Source organism: Ochotona curzoniae, unplaced genomic scaffold, assembly GCF_017591425.1.
Source record: "Ochotona curzoniae isolate NIBS_2020 unplaced genomic scaffold, NIBS_Ocur_1.0 contig_3498, whole genome shotgun sequence".
Classification (NCBI taxonomy): Eukaryota; Metazoa; Chordata; class Mammalia; order Lagomorpha; family Ochotonidae; genus Ochotona; species Ochotona curzoniae.
The window spans coordinates 14,648,164-14,665,083 of NW_024465885.1; the positions used below are offsets into that span (position 1 = coordinate 14,648,164).

A 16,920-nucleotide genomic window follows, 5' to 3' on the forward strand; every position below is an offset into this window, starting at 1 on the left:
TGTAAACTGGTACTTTGTGAGAATATTTTCTTTCTGAGAAAATGTTTTCTATAGTTAATATTAGGTTTACTGGCTGTTTCCTGTAGTCATCAATCATGTATTAAAGAGTTTCTCTCAGAAAATACTGCAAACAGAATGTGTTGTGGAGAAATGTCTTTAAAGGCCAACCCTGTGAACTACAACTGTGAAAGTTCACGGGGACTTTGAGTCAAATCATTAAACAGACTGCAGTGCAGGTAGCTGAACAGACACTGATGGAGTGACAAGCCCAGGGGCCACTAGTGATGGACAAACAGAGATGTACATGTCAAGTTCTATATCCTTTGAGAGTTAGGAGTCTAGGGGGCAGATCATTTCACTAAATGTGGAGTTCCCAAGAGGAAACCTGTTCTAATGCATGCTGTGGCTTTTTGCTCAGGTTGGTACTACCGGCTTTTCATCAACTTTATGTTAAGAAGACATATTTTCTTCTTTGTGCTGCAAACCTATTTCCCAGCCATGCTGATGGTGATGCTTTCCTGGGTTTCATTTTGGATTGACCGAAGAGCTGTTCCTGCAAGAGTTTCCCTGGGTAAATCTTTTTTTAAATTTTTTTATGATCTTTACATATTTGATTAGGGTGGGAAGGGTCAAGGATTAGCAGAAAGTGAGTAAGACCATTGTTTCCAAATTTTCTTTTTTTTTTTTTTTTCTTCCTGTATCTGGTGGGAGGGAGTGGTTAAGGGAAGAAGCCACACTCAGCCTTGCAACCGCCTCAGTACCTGGGGATGGGGAACGGCCACCCAATGTTATCCCAAGGTCCCCAATGTGGAGCATGCTCTGAGAGTTCTACTCAAGTAGTTTTGATAGTTCTGACATGCTGTCAGTCTTATTGATCCAAGGATGACCAAATCCTTCTAAGGTCCATTGGCTGACATAGTCCACCTAAGAGTCTCCATTCATCCAGATATTTGCTGTCAATGCTAGGCTGGGGTAGTTGATCCATTTGTTCTGCCCTCCTTCCTGTGCTATGGTACCAGATGTCCTCCTCAGGTCCCAAAGGACTGCCATATCCTCCATGTGCATCTGGGCATGCTGTCCACTGCTCTGTCTAAGCCACTGAGGAGGCCCAGTTCTGACACATATACTCCATGGTCAGACCACAGATCCTGTAATTCTCCCCATGGTTAGAGTCCTGAGTCCAGTGGTTCGGTTGAGGGATTCCCAAAGAAACCCTCTCTAAAGTACCCCAGACCTGACTCTTGTGTGTGCATGCCTGGATGGGGTCCGGCTCTGTCCATAACCCATATCAGTCTACATACACACTACAAGTTTCAGTTGCTGGGTCAGTTCTGTCTCTAGCCCCATCTCTTACATGAACCAATGGATGCTGTGTCCAAGCCCAACCCTGCCCACCACATACTCTGCCTTCATGTACACCAGTGGGAATTGCAGCCTAGTCAGAGTGACCTACAATAGCCCCCACTAGGTCCAACCCCAGTCCCGGTTCTAACCACAGACCTTGCTCATGCCAGTGGCTGCTCTGATCCAGCTCAAGATAGCCCTTCTCCTGTCTTGACCTTTGCCATCGGATATTACAGCCTGGCTTGTCTAGAGACCCATACCCAGTCCCAACTCGTGCTGATGGGTGTTACAGCCTAGCCCCATCAGTCTTCTCTCATCCCTGGCTCATGCAAACCAGTAGGTGTGGTAGCCTAGCTCTGCAGGGCCCACACTCTAGCCTGGCTCCTACACATGCTAGTGAGCTAAGTACCAGTACCCCACTCAAGAACCAGCCCACACACTTGCCAGTAGGTGGAGCTACCTTGCCCAGCCTGACCAACATCCTGATCTGAATCACATGCTCATCAGTGGGAGTTTTGGCCCACCAGAGGAGTTTCCCAAGTTCCCCCACCAGGCCCATTGCCAGACCCAGATCTCACATGTGCCGGTAGGTGCTAGTCTTCCCCCTCCGACCCGGCCTTTGTAGGAGCTGGTGGATGTTGCAGCCCAGCCTGCCCCACAACATATTCTTGGGTGTTTCTGTGAGTGTTACAGCCTGGACCAGCCCAGCCTGTTCCCAACCCCAGCATCCATGAGCATGGAAGGATCCATGGTCATGCCTAGCTCAGCCTGTCACCACTTCCCAGCTGCTAAGCAAACCAGTGGAAATTGCAGTTCCAAGGGAGGAGCCCACATATCTCCCACAGAATCTTACCCCAGACCTGGTTCTCTCTCATATTGGTTAGTATCACGGCCCAGCCTAACATGACCTGTCCCCTATTCCAACACTCACTGGCAGACACTGTGATCTAGCCCTACCAGGTAGGCCCCCAGCCCTAGCTTTTGTGTGCACTAGTAAGTGGTGACAGTGGTGGAAGATGCTAACTAGCCCAACTCAGGTCTCCCACTTGGACTGGTGCATTAGTCTGATCCAGAAAGGTCCTCTGGTTTCCCCCTCCAAACCACTCAGTCTCAGCTTTGTCACTTCCCTGCAAGTACAGTGGCCTTGTCAGTGAAAATCCCACAGAAGTCATTCCTCACCTGTATCATACTTCTTCAGCAGTCCTCCCTCCCACACACCCCCTTATCCGCTTCCCTGAGCAATCCATAGTCCTTTTGCCCAGGAGCACATGGCTTCCCCAGCCCAGTCTTTCTAAACCCAGTCTTCTTGGGGGATAACATGCAGGCCTGGAGTTATACCTGCCCACTGGAAACCCAAGATCATAGATGGATTCCCAGACCCAGTCCTCTGGCACGTGTGCATGCAGGTCTGGGACCTTACCTCTCCACTCGTCTGGGACCCAAATGTGTGCGTGAAACCCCAGGCACAGCCCATGGGCATACCACATTAGCCTGTGGCCTTTTCCTCACCTCTCTGTCTGTCCTTGGGACCAAAACACATGCACAATCTCAGGCCCACTCAACAGCCCCCAGTGGGAGTCCACACCCCAAAGCTCATTGAAGAGTGAAGCCACTGATGGCTCTGGTTCTGCCAAGGTCTCCCTGGGTAAATCTTTCCACAGCTTTGTAAAATGTTCATATGGGAGAAAGGTTGAGAGGTAAATAGAATGGGTGATGGGAATACTTGGGGAAGGAGAGTGGTGTGTTAGAAGCAATAGTGAGAGATGCACATTCAGGTTACAGTATTTCTCTTGGCACCTACAGTGGCAAATTGTAATTGGGCACTTTACTCAGTAATGTAGACTTTAGGAATGAAGATTGTGCTGGTTGACATGGTAGGAAGGATGAGTGGGAGGCATAGATGCTGCACTTTAAAATTATCTGTTATCCTTCTCAAGGCAACTTCCGCTCCCACACCCAGGTTCATCTCACTGTTCATGCACACTCTTATATCATGGAAAGAGGAACTCAAACTAATTCCCATTCTATCAGTGGTAAGTTGCCTTGGGGTGGACTGGAGGTGGAGATGGTAGGATGTTACATGAGTTTGCAAATAAGATTGTTGATTGATTCTACATCTGGGGCATAATTGAAGGCCAAAATCAGAATCAGCCACATTGAAATTTTAGGTTCAGCAGCACAATAGTTGGCAAGAGTTTTCAGGGGGAGAGACATTGCTGGCCTCATTAAGTCACCACACAAGGGTGATTATCTACTCCATCTAGCACATTATATGCCACTGTCACACACACTGATTTATGAAAACTATTTCAGACCCACTTAGCAGTTATTGAGTCCTTACAAAGTGGAAGGTGCCAAGCTAAGCACTTAGATGACATGTTTCTTAATGAGAACCGGAGAGCTAATCCCACTTGCTTTCTTGGCAGGTTCAGGAAAGTGCTTTCTCATCTCATCCTATTTTGTTCTTTCACCTGTAATGCTCTGACTAGAAGAAAAGATTGTTATAAGTAGTTCACAATCATTGTAATTATTGCACAATCATTCCAGAAAGGGGATTTCTAAATTAATGTTTAGAAATTATGTGCATACTTCAAACGATTGCTTAAAAGGCAGAAAATGTTAATGATTTATTCACCTCTTTTCCCTGTTAAAAGTTTCAGTCTACAAGCATTTGAGGCTTGAATACCTCTTTGAGCCAGCTAAGAAATGCACTTGGTGTATAAAAGTTAATAAATAGGATTTTTCAGTGAAATTCTTTGAAAGTTACCTGCAAAGCTCTGTAGGTTCCTGCCTCAGCTTAGTACAGAACTAAGAGGCGGTTGCAGAAAGAGAAGTTTGTTTATGCAGGGACTAGATTGAATGGCAAAAGAAGGAAGGGGAAAGGACCTCCTGGGACAGAGGTGGGAGATGGAATATCTGCTGAAAGGAGAGAGGGAGAAACACTAAGGTTTTTAGGAAGTGTTCTGGATTTGTAAGCATTCCCTGACTCCTCTTTGTCTGGGCTGGAACCTGTGGGGAAGATGTTCTCCCTTGATAGTCTATCAATTAAGAAATGCCCAGGCGATTCCAGTGCCACCCACTTCAAGGTGTGGTTTTCTGGCCAAGATTTTAGTGCGCTGGAGTGGTCTCATGAACATAACTACTCTGATCTTAAGCTGAGTTCCACGACGGACTGGATGAAATGGAATGCTGAACGGTGCCTGTGCTTCACTGCCCCTGAAATTCTGTGCTGCTTTCAACCACACTGGAGCCCTTAGGCTTGAGAAAGTACTATGCAACTATATGTAAAAATATATGCAAATCATAAGTATCCCTCATCCTCCTTGTTTTTTAAGTAAATAGAACAGCAGTATTCTCATTATACTACTTATATTCCCAGGTCATTGCTTCCTATCACCCTGGAGTTCTTTTCTTAGATACTTCGTACTCTGCTTTACTCATTCTTTTTTTTTTTTTTTTTTTTAAGATTTATTTGAAAAGCAAGAGTTAGAGAAGGAGAGACACACAGAGAGAGCTTCCATCTGCTGGTTCATTCCCCGAATGGCCACAGCAGCAAGGGGCAGCACCAAGCCAAAGCCAATCCCAGCCGTTTCTTACAGATCCTACGTGGGTATCGTAGCCTAAGCACTTGGACCACCTTTCACTTTTTTCCAAGGTACATTATCAGGCAGCTGAATCAGACGTGGAGCAATTGGAACTCCCCTATGCCACATGCATGTGCCACTGACAGTGGCATTACTGGCTACATCACAGCACTGACTTTGATTTATTTATTCTTAATGATTTTGTTTATCATGTGGAAGGTGGAGTTTACAGAAAAAGGGGAGAAGACAGAGAGATATACTTGATCTACTGGTTCAATCCCCGAAGGACCACATCGGCCAGAGGGAAGCAAGTCTAAAGCCGGGAACCAGGTGCTTCTTCTGGGTTTCCCATGTGGGTGGCAGGGATCCAAGAACTCTTCTTCTGATTCAGTGTTCCACTAATGCATTCCCTGGGAGGCAGTGTATGAAAGTCCCAATGACCAAGGACTTGGGATCCTACCACTCCAGCAGAAAACCCAGGTGGAGTTCTCTGCTCCTGCCTTCCACTTGATCTAACCACAGCTGTCGCTGGAAATTGGGGAATGAACCAACAGATGGAAGATATCTCTGTTACTCTTCCTTGCAAATAAGGAAGTCTTTTTAAATTAAAATGGCCAATGTTACACAGAGGTAAATAATTCTCAGGTTGTCCTTAGCTGACCCCGTTTATGCCCTTAAAGTTAATATGGTGAAGCTGTAGGAGCTCAGAGGCGTTGAGTCAAATGGAGCCTTCTGCGTATTTTCTCCTAACAGTTTCCTAACTATGCATAGCAATATCAATGTGGGGGCGGGGGTAATTTGATAATCCCAACACATGTCCTGTCTTTGATTAAATGGTCACTTCATATAATTCAAAAACCGTTTATTGGGATGTTAACTTTAATGGGTTTAGAAGGAGTGCTATTTGTCAAGATTAATGCATTTCCAACGGGTGGCTCAAGACATAATAAATGTGTTTAATGAAGCTATAATACTCCTGACTTCAAGTTCCCTTGCCTTAGGAATTTATATATCAGTTTTCTCATCATTCACTGCCCCCTACTCAGCAATCCCTCATTCCTCCTCTCTAATTCTTTTTTATTATTATTATCACTCATCTTAAAAGGGAAATCTAGAATACTGGTTTTTAAAAAATAAAGCTGTAGTAAATGGGTTGAACTAACTACCACTTTAAAGAAAAATGAAAGATTATTTCTGTCTGGCAAATATAGATAATGCAATTCCTTTTTGTTAGCCCAGTAGTCTTCAATATCAAATACACGATAAGAACTGTCTGGCAAGCTCAGCTGAGTGTGGGTGCTAAACTCTTACTTTGCTCACAAAGCCCTATCTATTGCAACCAACATCAAGATCTGTCTTCCATATCTTCAAAAACCAGTACAAGAAGATATTTTTAAGTTTTAAAATTAATTATGTGAGTGACTAAGTAAGAATGCTACTTCAGGATTTCTTCAGTTTATACTAGTGAAATCCTGAAGTGAATAGACTTCTGGCTGCTTCACTTAGTTACTTTCTTGTGCTTCCTGACATAATTCTACATCAATGATGTGATATCTCATTTCAGAAATCCTCTATATAGAGAAATTCGTGTTTTTAAAACAGAAAAAAAATCCCTTTTACAGGTCCAGAATGACAGGTAGCAGCTTTTTCAGTTAAAATCCCTGGTTCTGCATTCAGAAGGACAGGTTTGAATCCTGTGCCTGACAAAATGAGCTGATTATTTGGTGGCTCTCAGCTAGTATTTCTTTTCTGCAAAATGCGGCTCATAATATTTACCTAAGTGTGTAATGGGTAAATACTTGATCAAAGCAAACAGGTTTTATTTAATAACCAAAGCTCTAACATACTAGTAAGGTTAATAAAAACTGCCGTGCCCATGTTTATGTTGCAGGTAGATTTTAAAGCCAAGGAATGTGTATGGCATCCACTATTATAAAGTTTGCTGACTTTACTCTTACCAGTGGGAATCCTGGGATTCAGTGGGACAGTAGTATGTTAAGAGCTACAACAGAAATTTGATTTCCTTTCCCAGAGTTTAAATCAGTGTGAAAGTGAGATTCCAGGTCCTTTCACGGGGAATGTCAATTTGCCAAGTTGTATTGATGTTCATCACACAAACTAAAAGCTTCATTTTACATCCATTGGTCCTATGGAGTTGGCATTGTGTTTAATATGGGACTCCCCTGGATGAGAACCTCACGGAATTATTGTTAAAGAACGGAAATGTGCTGTTGAAAGCTATCCACCTGCTGTGTCTGCACATTGAAGAGTAAATCAGAATGTTCTTTCTGCTGTCTGGGAGCCTGTCTGTTGACATTAAAATGTCCTCACAACTTAAAAAAAATCATTAAGGATTCCATTTGAACCTCCCCAGTGGGAAGTTAAAAAATAAAACCACACCAGCCAGTGTACATTTCAAATATTTGCAATTTTATAGTCGCTCTCCAGGCAGTATTCTTGCGGTATCCCTCTGAGAAATTGGTGTAGACACAGAATGACCCTCTCCCAAACAGCATTTTACTAAGTAAATCTCATCTTCTTGTACCCCAGACCTGAACACCTCACCTCAGGTGCTCATGCTAGAAAACTAATGATGGGAGCTGAAAAGAAGAGGAATGGATCAGGAAAAGCAGAGGAGGAAAAACAAAGTGTGGGGAGGGGAAGGGAAGCAGGAAAAGTATTTAACATTTAGCAGTTGCCCAGCTAACATTTACAGTGAACTGAGCCTTCATTCACACTCTGAACCCCAATTAAACTGTGGTTTCATTAACAAGGACAAAAAGAATAACAATGGTGTTTATGTGTTCTCTGTGAAAGAATAGCATGGAAAATATCAATTTTGAGTTATATTAAAGATCTAAAGTTCACTCAAGAAGAAAACAGAGTCTCTAAAGCATGAAAGAAAAGGTAGACACAAAGACAATTTCTTTACCTCAAACGTGAAACAGTGTGAACGCTTCTTGCAAATGACTTTGGCATTTCTTTTACAGAATTAAATATATTTTTACCCTCCTGGAATAATTATAAGAGATCCTGCTGAGGGTGGGAAGCAGGGATATAGACTCCTGAAGTCTTTAAGAAGAAAGGAAACATTGTACCTGCTGGTATGATCCAGCAGCAGGAATGGAAGGACACTGTTACTTAACTTATCCCTGTTCTTGGGTGGCAGGAATCACCACAGTACTGACCATGTCCACCATCATGACTGGAGTGAGTACCTCCATGCCCCAGGTGTCCTACATCAAGGCTGTGGACGTGTACTTGTGGGTCAGCTCTCTCTTCGTGTTCCTCTCAGTCATCGAGTATGCAGCTGTGAATTATCTCACCACTGTGGAAGAGCGGAAGCAATTCAAGAAGAAAGGGAAGGTATGATCTTGCTTGGAATACCAGATCCTTTTGCAAGTATGCAAACGATTGTTCTTATTTGAATTCTCTCCTGACAGCCTTATAAGCTTCTATACAAAGATAATTGAAAATGTTCATGGAAAGTAAAAATCAAAGACAAATTTGTTCCTGTGTAAAAATTTTGACATCCATCATAGTTTTTCATAATACACACTTTTGGTGAACAATTTGAAGATCTATTATATTAAAATCCACATGTGTTGACAAGATGAAAGTTCACAAACTCATGACAATTTAGCACTGAATTTAAGTTCTGCTCTGTGTTGGCTGGTTTCCTGGCATGTTCAGTGACCTTCACCAGGAGTTTTTGCATGTTAAGAATTTATTTTAGTAAACTCCCCTCCCCTGAAAGTACCTATTGTATAGAAGAAGTTGATGTGCAAGGCATATTCTTTCCAATAGATGATGATAATCATGATTATGATGTTGATGATAGTTAACATGTGGGAAATGTTTACTATATATTGGCATTTTACCACCACCCAAAATATATTATGTAATTTAATTCTCATAGCCTGAAAAGTCAGCATCTTATCACCCTCATTTCACAAAGTGAACTTAATGCAGATGGTGCTTACTCTGCCCAGGTCAAACAGCTAAGGAAAAGTCAAGGTGTTTTCTGGATCTCCTTGACTCAGAAGTTGTGCTCTCAACCCATATGTTTGTTCACCACTAAGAACCAGGATTTATTTACTTATTTTCTTCTTGTCAGTCAGAAGAGTGGCAGAGCATAAAGGCAAATTCTTCTTCCCACAATATACTGGAAACAAGGTGCCATCTGTGCTCACATACTTTCTGTGACTCTACTTAATCAATGTGAATGGATTATTCCCTAGCTGCTTTACTTCACAAAGAATTTGGCCACAGTTCTCCATTCTTATAAGAAACGATATGGGGAGGGTTCAGCACAATGGCGTAGTGGCTAAATCCTCACCTTGCAAGCTCTGGGATCCCATATAGGCACTGGTTCATGTACTGGCTACTCCACTTCCCATCCAGCTCCCTGCTTGTGTCCTGGAAAAGCAATGGAGGATGACCCAAAGCCTTGGGACCCTATGCCCATGTGGGAGACCCTGAAGAAGCCCCTGGCTCCTGTTTCCTGATCTGCCCAGCTCCGGCTGTTGCAGACACTAGGGAGTGAATCAGCAGATGAAAGATTTTTTTTAAATCCCTTTCTCTCTAAATCTGCCTTTCCAATAAAAATAAATCTTTAAAAGAAATTATAGAAGATAGTATGTGTCATACACTAGACCAGTAATATTGGGTAATTTATTTATCAGCCTCAATGATATATTTATATATAGTAAATATGTAATCTTAATGAAATGAATTCACATTGATTTAAGAAATCCTTAAGGGAGTCCTTATATATATCCACAACATCATTTAATTTTTTTTACACTGCTAGTAAGAGCATTTCATGTCTTCACAGTGTTTTTATGTCATTTTCCCAAACTAAATTTTCATATTACTTTCCTGATATAGAACTTGCAAAAAGTACCATCTCTATTTTATACATAAAACACACAAGCTCAATGGAGTGATTTGCCTAAAGATTCACAGCCAACATAGCTTTGGTTGCAAGTCAGAGCTCTTGGATTGCTAACATCATTCTTTCGTTTTCTATTCTCTGGGTCAAAGCTCCAACAGGAGCTGGTTTTGTTTTATTGCACATGCTTTCATTTCTTTGTTGACAGTGCATGTCTGTGAGTGTGTGTCATATATACACAGAGACGACGTGCAGGTGTATGTGAATCGGGGTCTTTATCCCAGCCCCCAGCAATGGTACACATATGCATCACCTGGCTCTGGTTAGAACACAGAATCAACAAGTTTGTGGGGGAGTCCAACAACCTATGTTTCTGTCCAACTCCAAGTGATACCAGGGCCACCGGCTGATTACCCATCTGCACGCAGCAATGTTTTACATAATCTGAAGGGAGCAGAAAAAAAGTGTAAATAATAAAATAAATTTTTTTCTCATTTTGCTATGTTTTCACATGGGGTAATTAGCCCAGGACACAGGCACTGAACTAAGTTTGACCACCTACCCCTGGTCCTTGAGCTCCCTGTCTGCTGCCCCACTTACCATTCAACACATGTGTACAAATTACCTGAGTTTTGTTCCCAATCTTATTGTGGACCACCATGAAGACATTCTTTAGAGTTGGTAAGCGTGCTCTGTTTAAAACATTCTTTTGAATTTTTAATTGTAGTAAAATACGCATGACTTAGAACTTACCACTATTTTTCCACATACATTTCAGAGTATTAAGCTAATTTGCATTGTTGTGCATCCAATCTCCAGTACTTTCTGTTCTTGAACGACTGAAACTCTGCATCCATTAAACAATAAACATTCCATTTCACCCTCACCTCAGCCCTCTGGAAACCTTCATTCTAACCACACACTCCCCCTTTCAAAGGCACAATTATCTCCAAGAAAGTTTACTAGTTACTTACATATTTGAAGCACAAAATGAAGAAGTAAGTGATTTTAAAGTTAACAGAAGAGGTGCCCAACTAAACTCCACCATTTTAAAGCTTTGTGTTCCAACAAAGTTTTCTGAAAGCATTGTGTATTTGTGTAATGGTGTCACTTTTGTACTATTTTACCAAACAGTTTGGTGAATCTTATAAAGCACTCAGCAAACGTAGGTTCTGCCTGCGACTATTGTATGAAGTTTGCCCTCTAAGGGAACAGGTGTTTTTGTAAGGCTGGTAGAAAGAGACCAAATGAGGTGAAAGGATAGGGTACTTAGTTAAGGGAGGGCAGAAGGAAGGGGTCCAAACATTCGAAGGTTCGAACATTTGGGGCTAATGGGTAACACCCAGCTCTTTCTACCTAAGAAACAATTTGTAGAGATACACAACAATGTCTCTTTTCTTATTGTTATAGCAGTCTCTTTTTCTTTTTAATTTTGTGATACAGTTTCAGTTTTGTTTTAGCGATTTTTTTTGACAAACCCTTTTGTTGAGGGCTGTTATAGCAATTTCAAGAATGTTACTTTGGTATTTGGTATATAGGACTCACTATATTTCATCGTGGACTTTAAAGTGCTTCCCATTTTGGTCATGGGTAAGCTACATTTCTTTTGCTATTACGACAAACCTGCATACCTAAACAGATCCCATAGTAAAGCCTCAAAAGAGACTGATTTGTATATGTTGGTAGCTCCTCCCAAGCCCTATATTGGCATGAGACAGGGCAGAGAGACAGCCCTGGAATACTGGGGCTGTGAAAACATGAAACTAGGAAAAGCTTTTTCCTAACGTATGGCCATCACACATCATCACATACTACCACCATCAACCACCCTTATTTCCAATGCCACCGACTGCCGCTACCACCTCTACCACGTATACATCCTCTACCACTATCATCACCAACACCTTTCACCTCTCACCACCACAACCCCATTTCCTCACCTACCACCATCACTACCCACAGAAATACCTTTACCACCACCACCCATTGCTTCCACTACCAACTGTTTACACTCACCACAACCTCCATCCACTACTACCTGCCTTGATCACACACACACACACACACACACACACACACACACACACACATCCCAGCTACTATCTACTCTGATACTGACATCTGGCAGAACAGCAATGGCCATGGAAAAATTATCCCTTATGTTGACCTTTGGCCAGAAATTAATTTCTTTCTTATTCCTTCATCCAAATATCTTCATACCTCCAGGTTCTAGAACTAAGTCTAAAATACTCAAATCCATAGTTCAGTTACAATATGCCTTAACTATGTGCTTACCTATGGGGCTGAAATGAAACTTGAAGGAAATAGCCTATTGCCAATGTGCATTCTATAAAATGTAATCAAATAGGTATATATTCCTAGATTATCTTTTTTTTTAGATTATCTTAATATGGGAAAGTAAACCCCTGTTTTTCAGAGAAGATAGTCTTCTTTAAGAGCTAAAGAAATGTTTAAAAAGTAAATAGTAAATGGATCACTCTGTTTTGTGCAGCTGGGAAAACCATGCAGAGACTGTGAAGTTCTTCCATCTCCATATCCAGGGTTGAATATATTATTGTTATTATTAACTATTCAAGATTGTCCAGTCTTGTTCTCATGTGTTTCTTTTATTCATTTTCATTTTATTATAGAAAATTTTTACAATTGAAACAACAAAAAAAGGACAACATATTTCAGGTGTGGATCCTTGGTTACTTCACAGAATGCACAAATAGTCTTCATGTCTCTTGAATTCAATGAAATATTAGGTCTTTAAATCTCTGAGTCAAATGGACATTTTGGTGGAATTCACTCTGTGAGCTCCATTTTGAATTCCAAAAAAATTTATAGAGCCTTTCCACGTTTGTTCATCTTCCCTACAGCTCAAGAAGTAATGTTGTTTTCTTAAAAGTAATTAGTAAGTAGCAACTGCTTCCTGGACACCGCTCCATGCTGGTGAGAACTCCCTCAGTGGACCATGTTCACCAAAAAAATTAGGTTAGATTCAATCCAACGCTACAGCCAGAAAGCACCGACAATTTGCTCCCTCAGAAAAAAATATGCCTGTTTCATATTGCTTAATTGGGCTATGTTAGTATCATTTGTAGGTGCTTTTAAGCCTAAACAGGAAAACCTGGCCAATTTACTTTTTCTTTTTTAAAGATTTTATTTTTAAAGTCAGATATACAGAGAGGAGAGACAGAGAGGAAGATCTTCCGTCCAATGATTCACTCCCCAAGTGAGTGCAATGGCCAGTGCTATGCCGATCCAAAGCCAGGAGCTTCTTCGGGTCTCCCACGCGGATGCAGGGTCCCAAAGCCTTGGGCCGTCCTCGACTGCTTTCCCGGGCCACAGGCAGGGAGCTGGAAGGGAGCTGGAAGGGAGCTGGAAGGGAGCTGGAAGGGAGCTGGAAGGGAGCTGGAAGGGAAGCGGGGCTGCAGGAGTAGAACTGGAGCCCATATGGGATCCTGGGCATGCAAGGCGAGAACCTTAACCACTTGCGCCACCGTGCCGGGCCCCCAATTTACATTTTAAAAAGGCAGCTAAAATCATTCCTTCAGACATCCCCAGTTTAAGCATTTGAGATCACCAGGGATGCTGTTCTGGTTTTGGACAAAAAGTACACTATCTAGGCATGCTTCTGTATTCCTTATATAGTGGGGGAAAAATACATTGAAAAGCAAATTCAATCAGCTTATGTTGATGGTTTGGTAAGTCATATTCAACTTCTGCTCACAAATTCATAGGGAACCATTCATCCTATTCAGAAATATAGGAAATATGTGAAACAAAGAGAAAACATGTATTGTATGTGTCGGTCAGACCAGAATTGAATTAGAAAACATTTACCTGGTAATCATGTAGCATTCACTTGTATGATGCGCAAATATCTCCACTGGAATAAGTTTTAAAAATAAATACAGGGTCAAGTGCAATGGCTCAGTGGCTAAGTCCTCTGCTTCCATGTGCTGAACTCACATATGGGTGCTGGTTCATTTCCCAGCTTCTCCAGTTTCCCATCCAGCTCTCTGCTTATGGCCTGGGAAAGCAGTAGAGCATGACTCAAACTCTTGGGATTGTGCACTTGCTTGGGAAATCCAAAACAGACTCCTGGCTTCAGATCGGCTCAGCTCCTACTGTTGCAGCCACTCAGGGAGTGAATCAGTAGATGGAAGATGTTTGTCTTTCCTTCTCTCTGTAAATCTGCATTTCCAAAAAAAATTAATAAATATTTTAAATAAATAAATAAATATAAGGTTTTTACTAAATCATTATTATAAACAGACTCTGCAAAATGTTGTTTTACATTTTTTAAAAAATTTATTTATTTCCTTGAAAGGAAACTACAGAGAAAGAGAGAGATCAAGATCTTTAATCTGCTGATCCATTCCCCAAATGTTTGCCATTGCCAGAACTGGTCCAGTTAGAAGCAGGAGGCTGGAGCTTCTACTGGGTCTCTGTGTGGATACAGGGATTCAAGTACTTAAACTATTCTCTGCTACTTTCCCAGGCACATCAGCAGGGAGCTGAATTTTAAGTGATGCAGCCGGGACTTGAACCAATACCCAGATAAGATGCTGGCACCACATGTAGCAGCTTTATTTGCTGTACAAAGCTCTGGCGATCTACATTTATTATGAAAATGACTTTTAGTCAGACAGCAGACCCATCAAGCAAGATATTCTCAGAAGTTATTTAAATGATGTATTTTTAAAGCTGGTTGGCATTTTCGCAATAATTTCTGTTCATAAGAGCATATTCTTAACTTAAGTATTTTTGACAGATTTCTGGAATGTATAATATTGATGCAGTTCAAGCGATGGCCTTTGATGGTTGTTACCATGACAGCGAGGCTGACATGGACCAGACTTCTTTTTCTATACACTCAGAAGAGGACTCCATGAGAGGAAGGTGCGCACGCAGACCCAGCACAGATTCATCCCACGCAAAGAGAAGAAAATCCCTCGGAGAGCACGTCAGTAAAGTTATTCTGGAAAACAACCATGTTATTGACACCTACTGTAGGATTTTATACCCTATTGTGTATATTATATTTAATTTGTTCTACTGGGGTGTCTACATGTGAAGAGAATTTTTGAATGTGTAAAGCTTGTATTGGAGTTTGATTATGTGTAACACAGAAACCTCTTAAATATGGGTTGGACTGTACTAAATTGAACCAGGAGAGAAGCATTTATGTCTGAAAGTTGAATGGTTTAGGACGTTATAGTTTCAGGTGAGGCTTTGACTTCATAATATAAGAGTCAGAAGTATATGTATTTTGGCCAATTTTTTTTTTCCATAGGGAAGCATTTTTTAAACAACTTCATCTGAATCCTTTCTTAATAAAAATGTTCTTTAGAGATTAAGTTGTAGTATGGCAGTAATACAAAGATGCTTGTTTCTTTGTGTTAACAAAGTGCCAGATTATGCATCAGAACTGAGTCTTCCTAGGGAAGAACTCTACATCAAGGTGGTTTGTTTCACAAACAGGCAACGATCCTAGGAAGTACATCTCCATTCCCAATGAAGGCTTTGATCTTACTCAGTTAAGTTTCAGAATGTATTGTGTTTGAGGGGGGAAATGATCTAATCTTCTCTAGGTCTTCATTTCTAAAGTTAAATGAATAGTTTAATCAATAGTAATAGTGTATTGTACTTTGTAGACATTTTATAGCTTTTATAGTTCTTTAGATATATTTAATTACGGAACAAATATTTTTGACTATCAACTTGTGCAGTGTATTGTACGAAGTGTAATGTACTAAAGTGTGACTGTGAAATAAGACTCCTGCATTGCTGGGTGCACAATTTAGCAAAAATGGTATACTGTTAGCTATAATAAACACATCAATATTAACAATATGGAATGTGGGCATGGTGCAATGGCTAAAATCCTCACCTTGCATGCTCAAGATTCCATATGGGCGCCTGTTCAAGTCCCAGCTGCTCCACTTCCCATATAGCTTTCTTCTTGTATCCTGGGAAAGCAGTGGAGGGTGGCCCAAGGCTTCCCAATAAAAATAAATAAATCTTTAAATAAATGTAGTATGACCACTCTGCCACATGTGGTCTGAAAGACAGAGAATGCTGTCAATGAAGGCAAATGAACTTTCTATTTATAAATACCTAAAGAGACTTCCAGCTGTCTGGTGGAAAAAAAAAATTAAATTTGTGTATCCCAGGTCTGGCATGGTAGCCTAATGGCTAAGGTCCTCACCTTGCATGTGCCCTGGATCCCGTATGGGCAACAATTCATATCCCAGCAGCTCCACTTCCTTTCCAGATCCCTCCTTGGGGCCTGGAATACAGTTGAGGATGGTCCAAAGCCTTGGGACCCTGAACCTGCATGGGAGACCCAAAAGAGGCTCCTGGCTCCTGGGTTTGGATTGACTCAGCTCTGACTGTTGTCGTCACTTGGGGAGTAAACCAGCATGTAGAAGATCTTTTTGTCTCTCCTCTGTAAATCTGATTTTCCAATAAAATAAATGAATAAATAAATATTTTAGAAAAAGCTATGTATCCCAAAGGGATCTTTGGCAACCATGGTTAAACCAATAAATTATGTTAAGTGGGAATTAAATATATGTGTGTTAAACATAAAACCTTCTGATGATCAGCATTTCTTTTTGTAAGTCAGCAATGTGCATGTTTTTTGTTATCTTGTGAACAAGATGTTATTTTGAGACAAGTCCTTGTCAAGAAGCAAGAACTAGTTCCCCTTCCTATTTTGATGGCTGAGCTTGACTTTAGAAGAATAATGAAGTAAATGCATCTTGGGCCTAGCACCATGGCTCAGAGGTTAAATTCTCACTTTGCACGTGGGATCCCATAAGGGCACTGGTTCGCGTCCTGGCTGCTGCACTTCCCTTTCAACTCTCCCTTTTGGCCTGGAAAAGCCATAAAGGATGGTTCAAAGCTTTCGGACCCTGAATGTATGTCAGAGACCCAGAAAAGCTCCTGGCTGCTGGCTTTGGCCTGGCTCTGCCCTTGTTGTTGTGGCCATTTGGGGAGCAAAGCAGCAAATGAAAGATCTTTCTGTCTCTCCTTCTCTCCATAAATCTGGTCTGCCTTCCAATACAAACAAAATAACCCTTT

The 16,920-nt window shown here is 41.4% G+C and overlaps 1 protein-coding gene across 1 annotated transcript in view; it reads left to right on the top strand.

Annotated features, from left to right (window-relative positions):
* GABRR3 (gamma-aminobutyric acid type A receptor subunit rho3) overlaps positions 1-14,908 on the top strand; it is a 45,915-nt gene extending 31,007 nt beyond the window's left edge. The window contains exons 7-9 of the mRNA XM_040980846.1: positions 419-571; positions 8,098-8,294; positions 14,606-14,908. Coding sequence (XP_040836780.1) covers positions 419-571; positions 8,098-8,294; positions 14,606-14,908 — 653 coding nt within the window. The remainder of the gene's footprint in view (positions 1-418; positions 572-8,097; positions 8,295-14,605) is intronic.
* Positions 14,909-16,920: the final 2,012 nt, after the last annotated feature.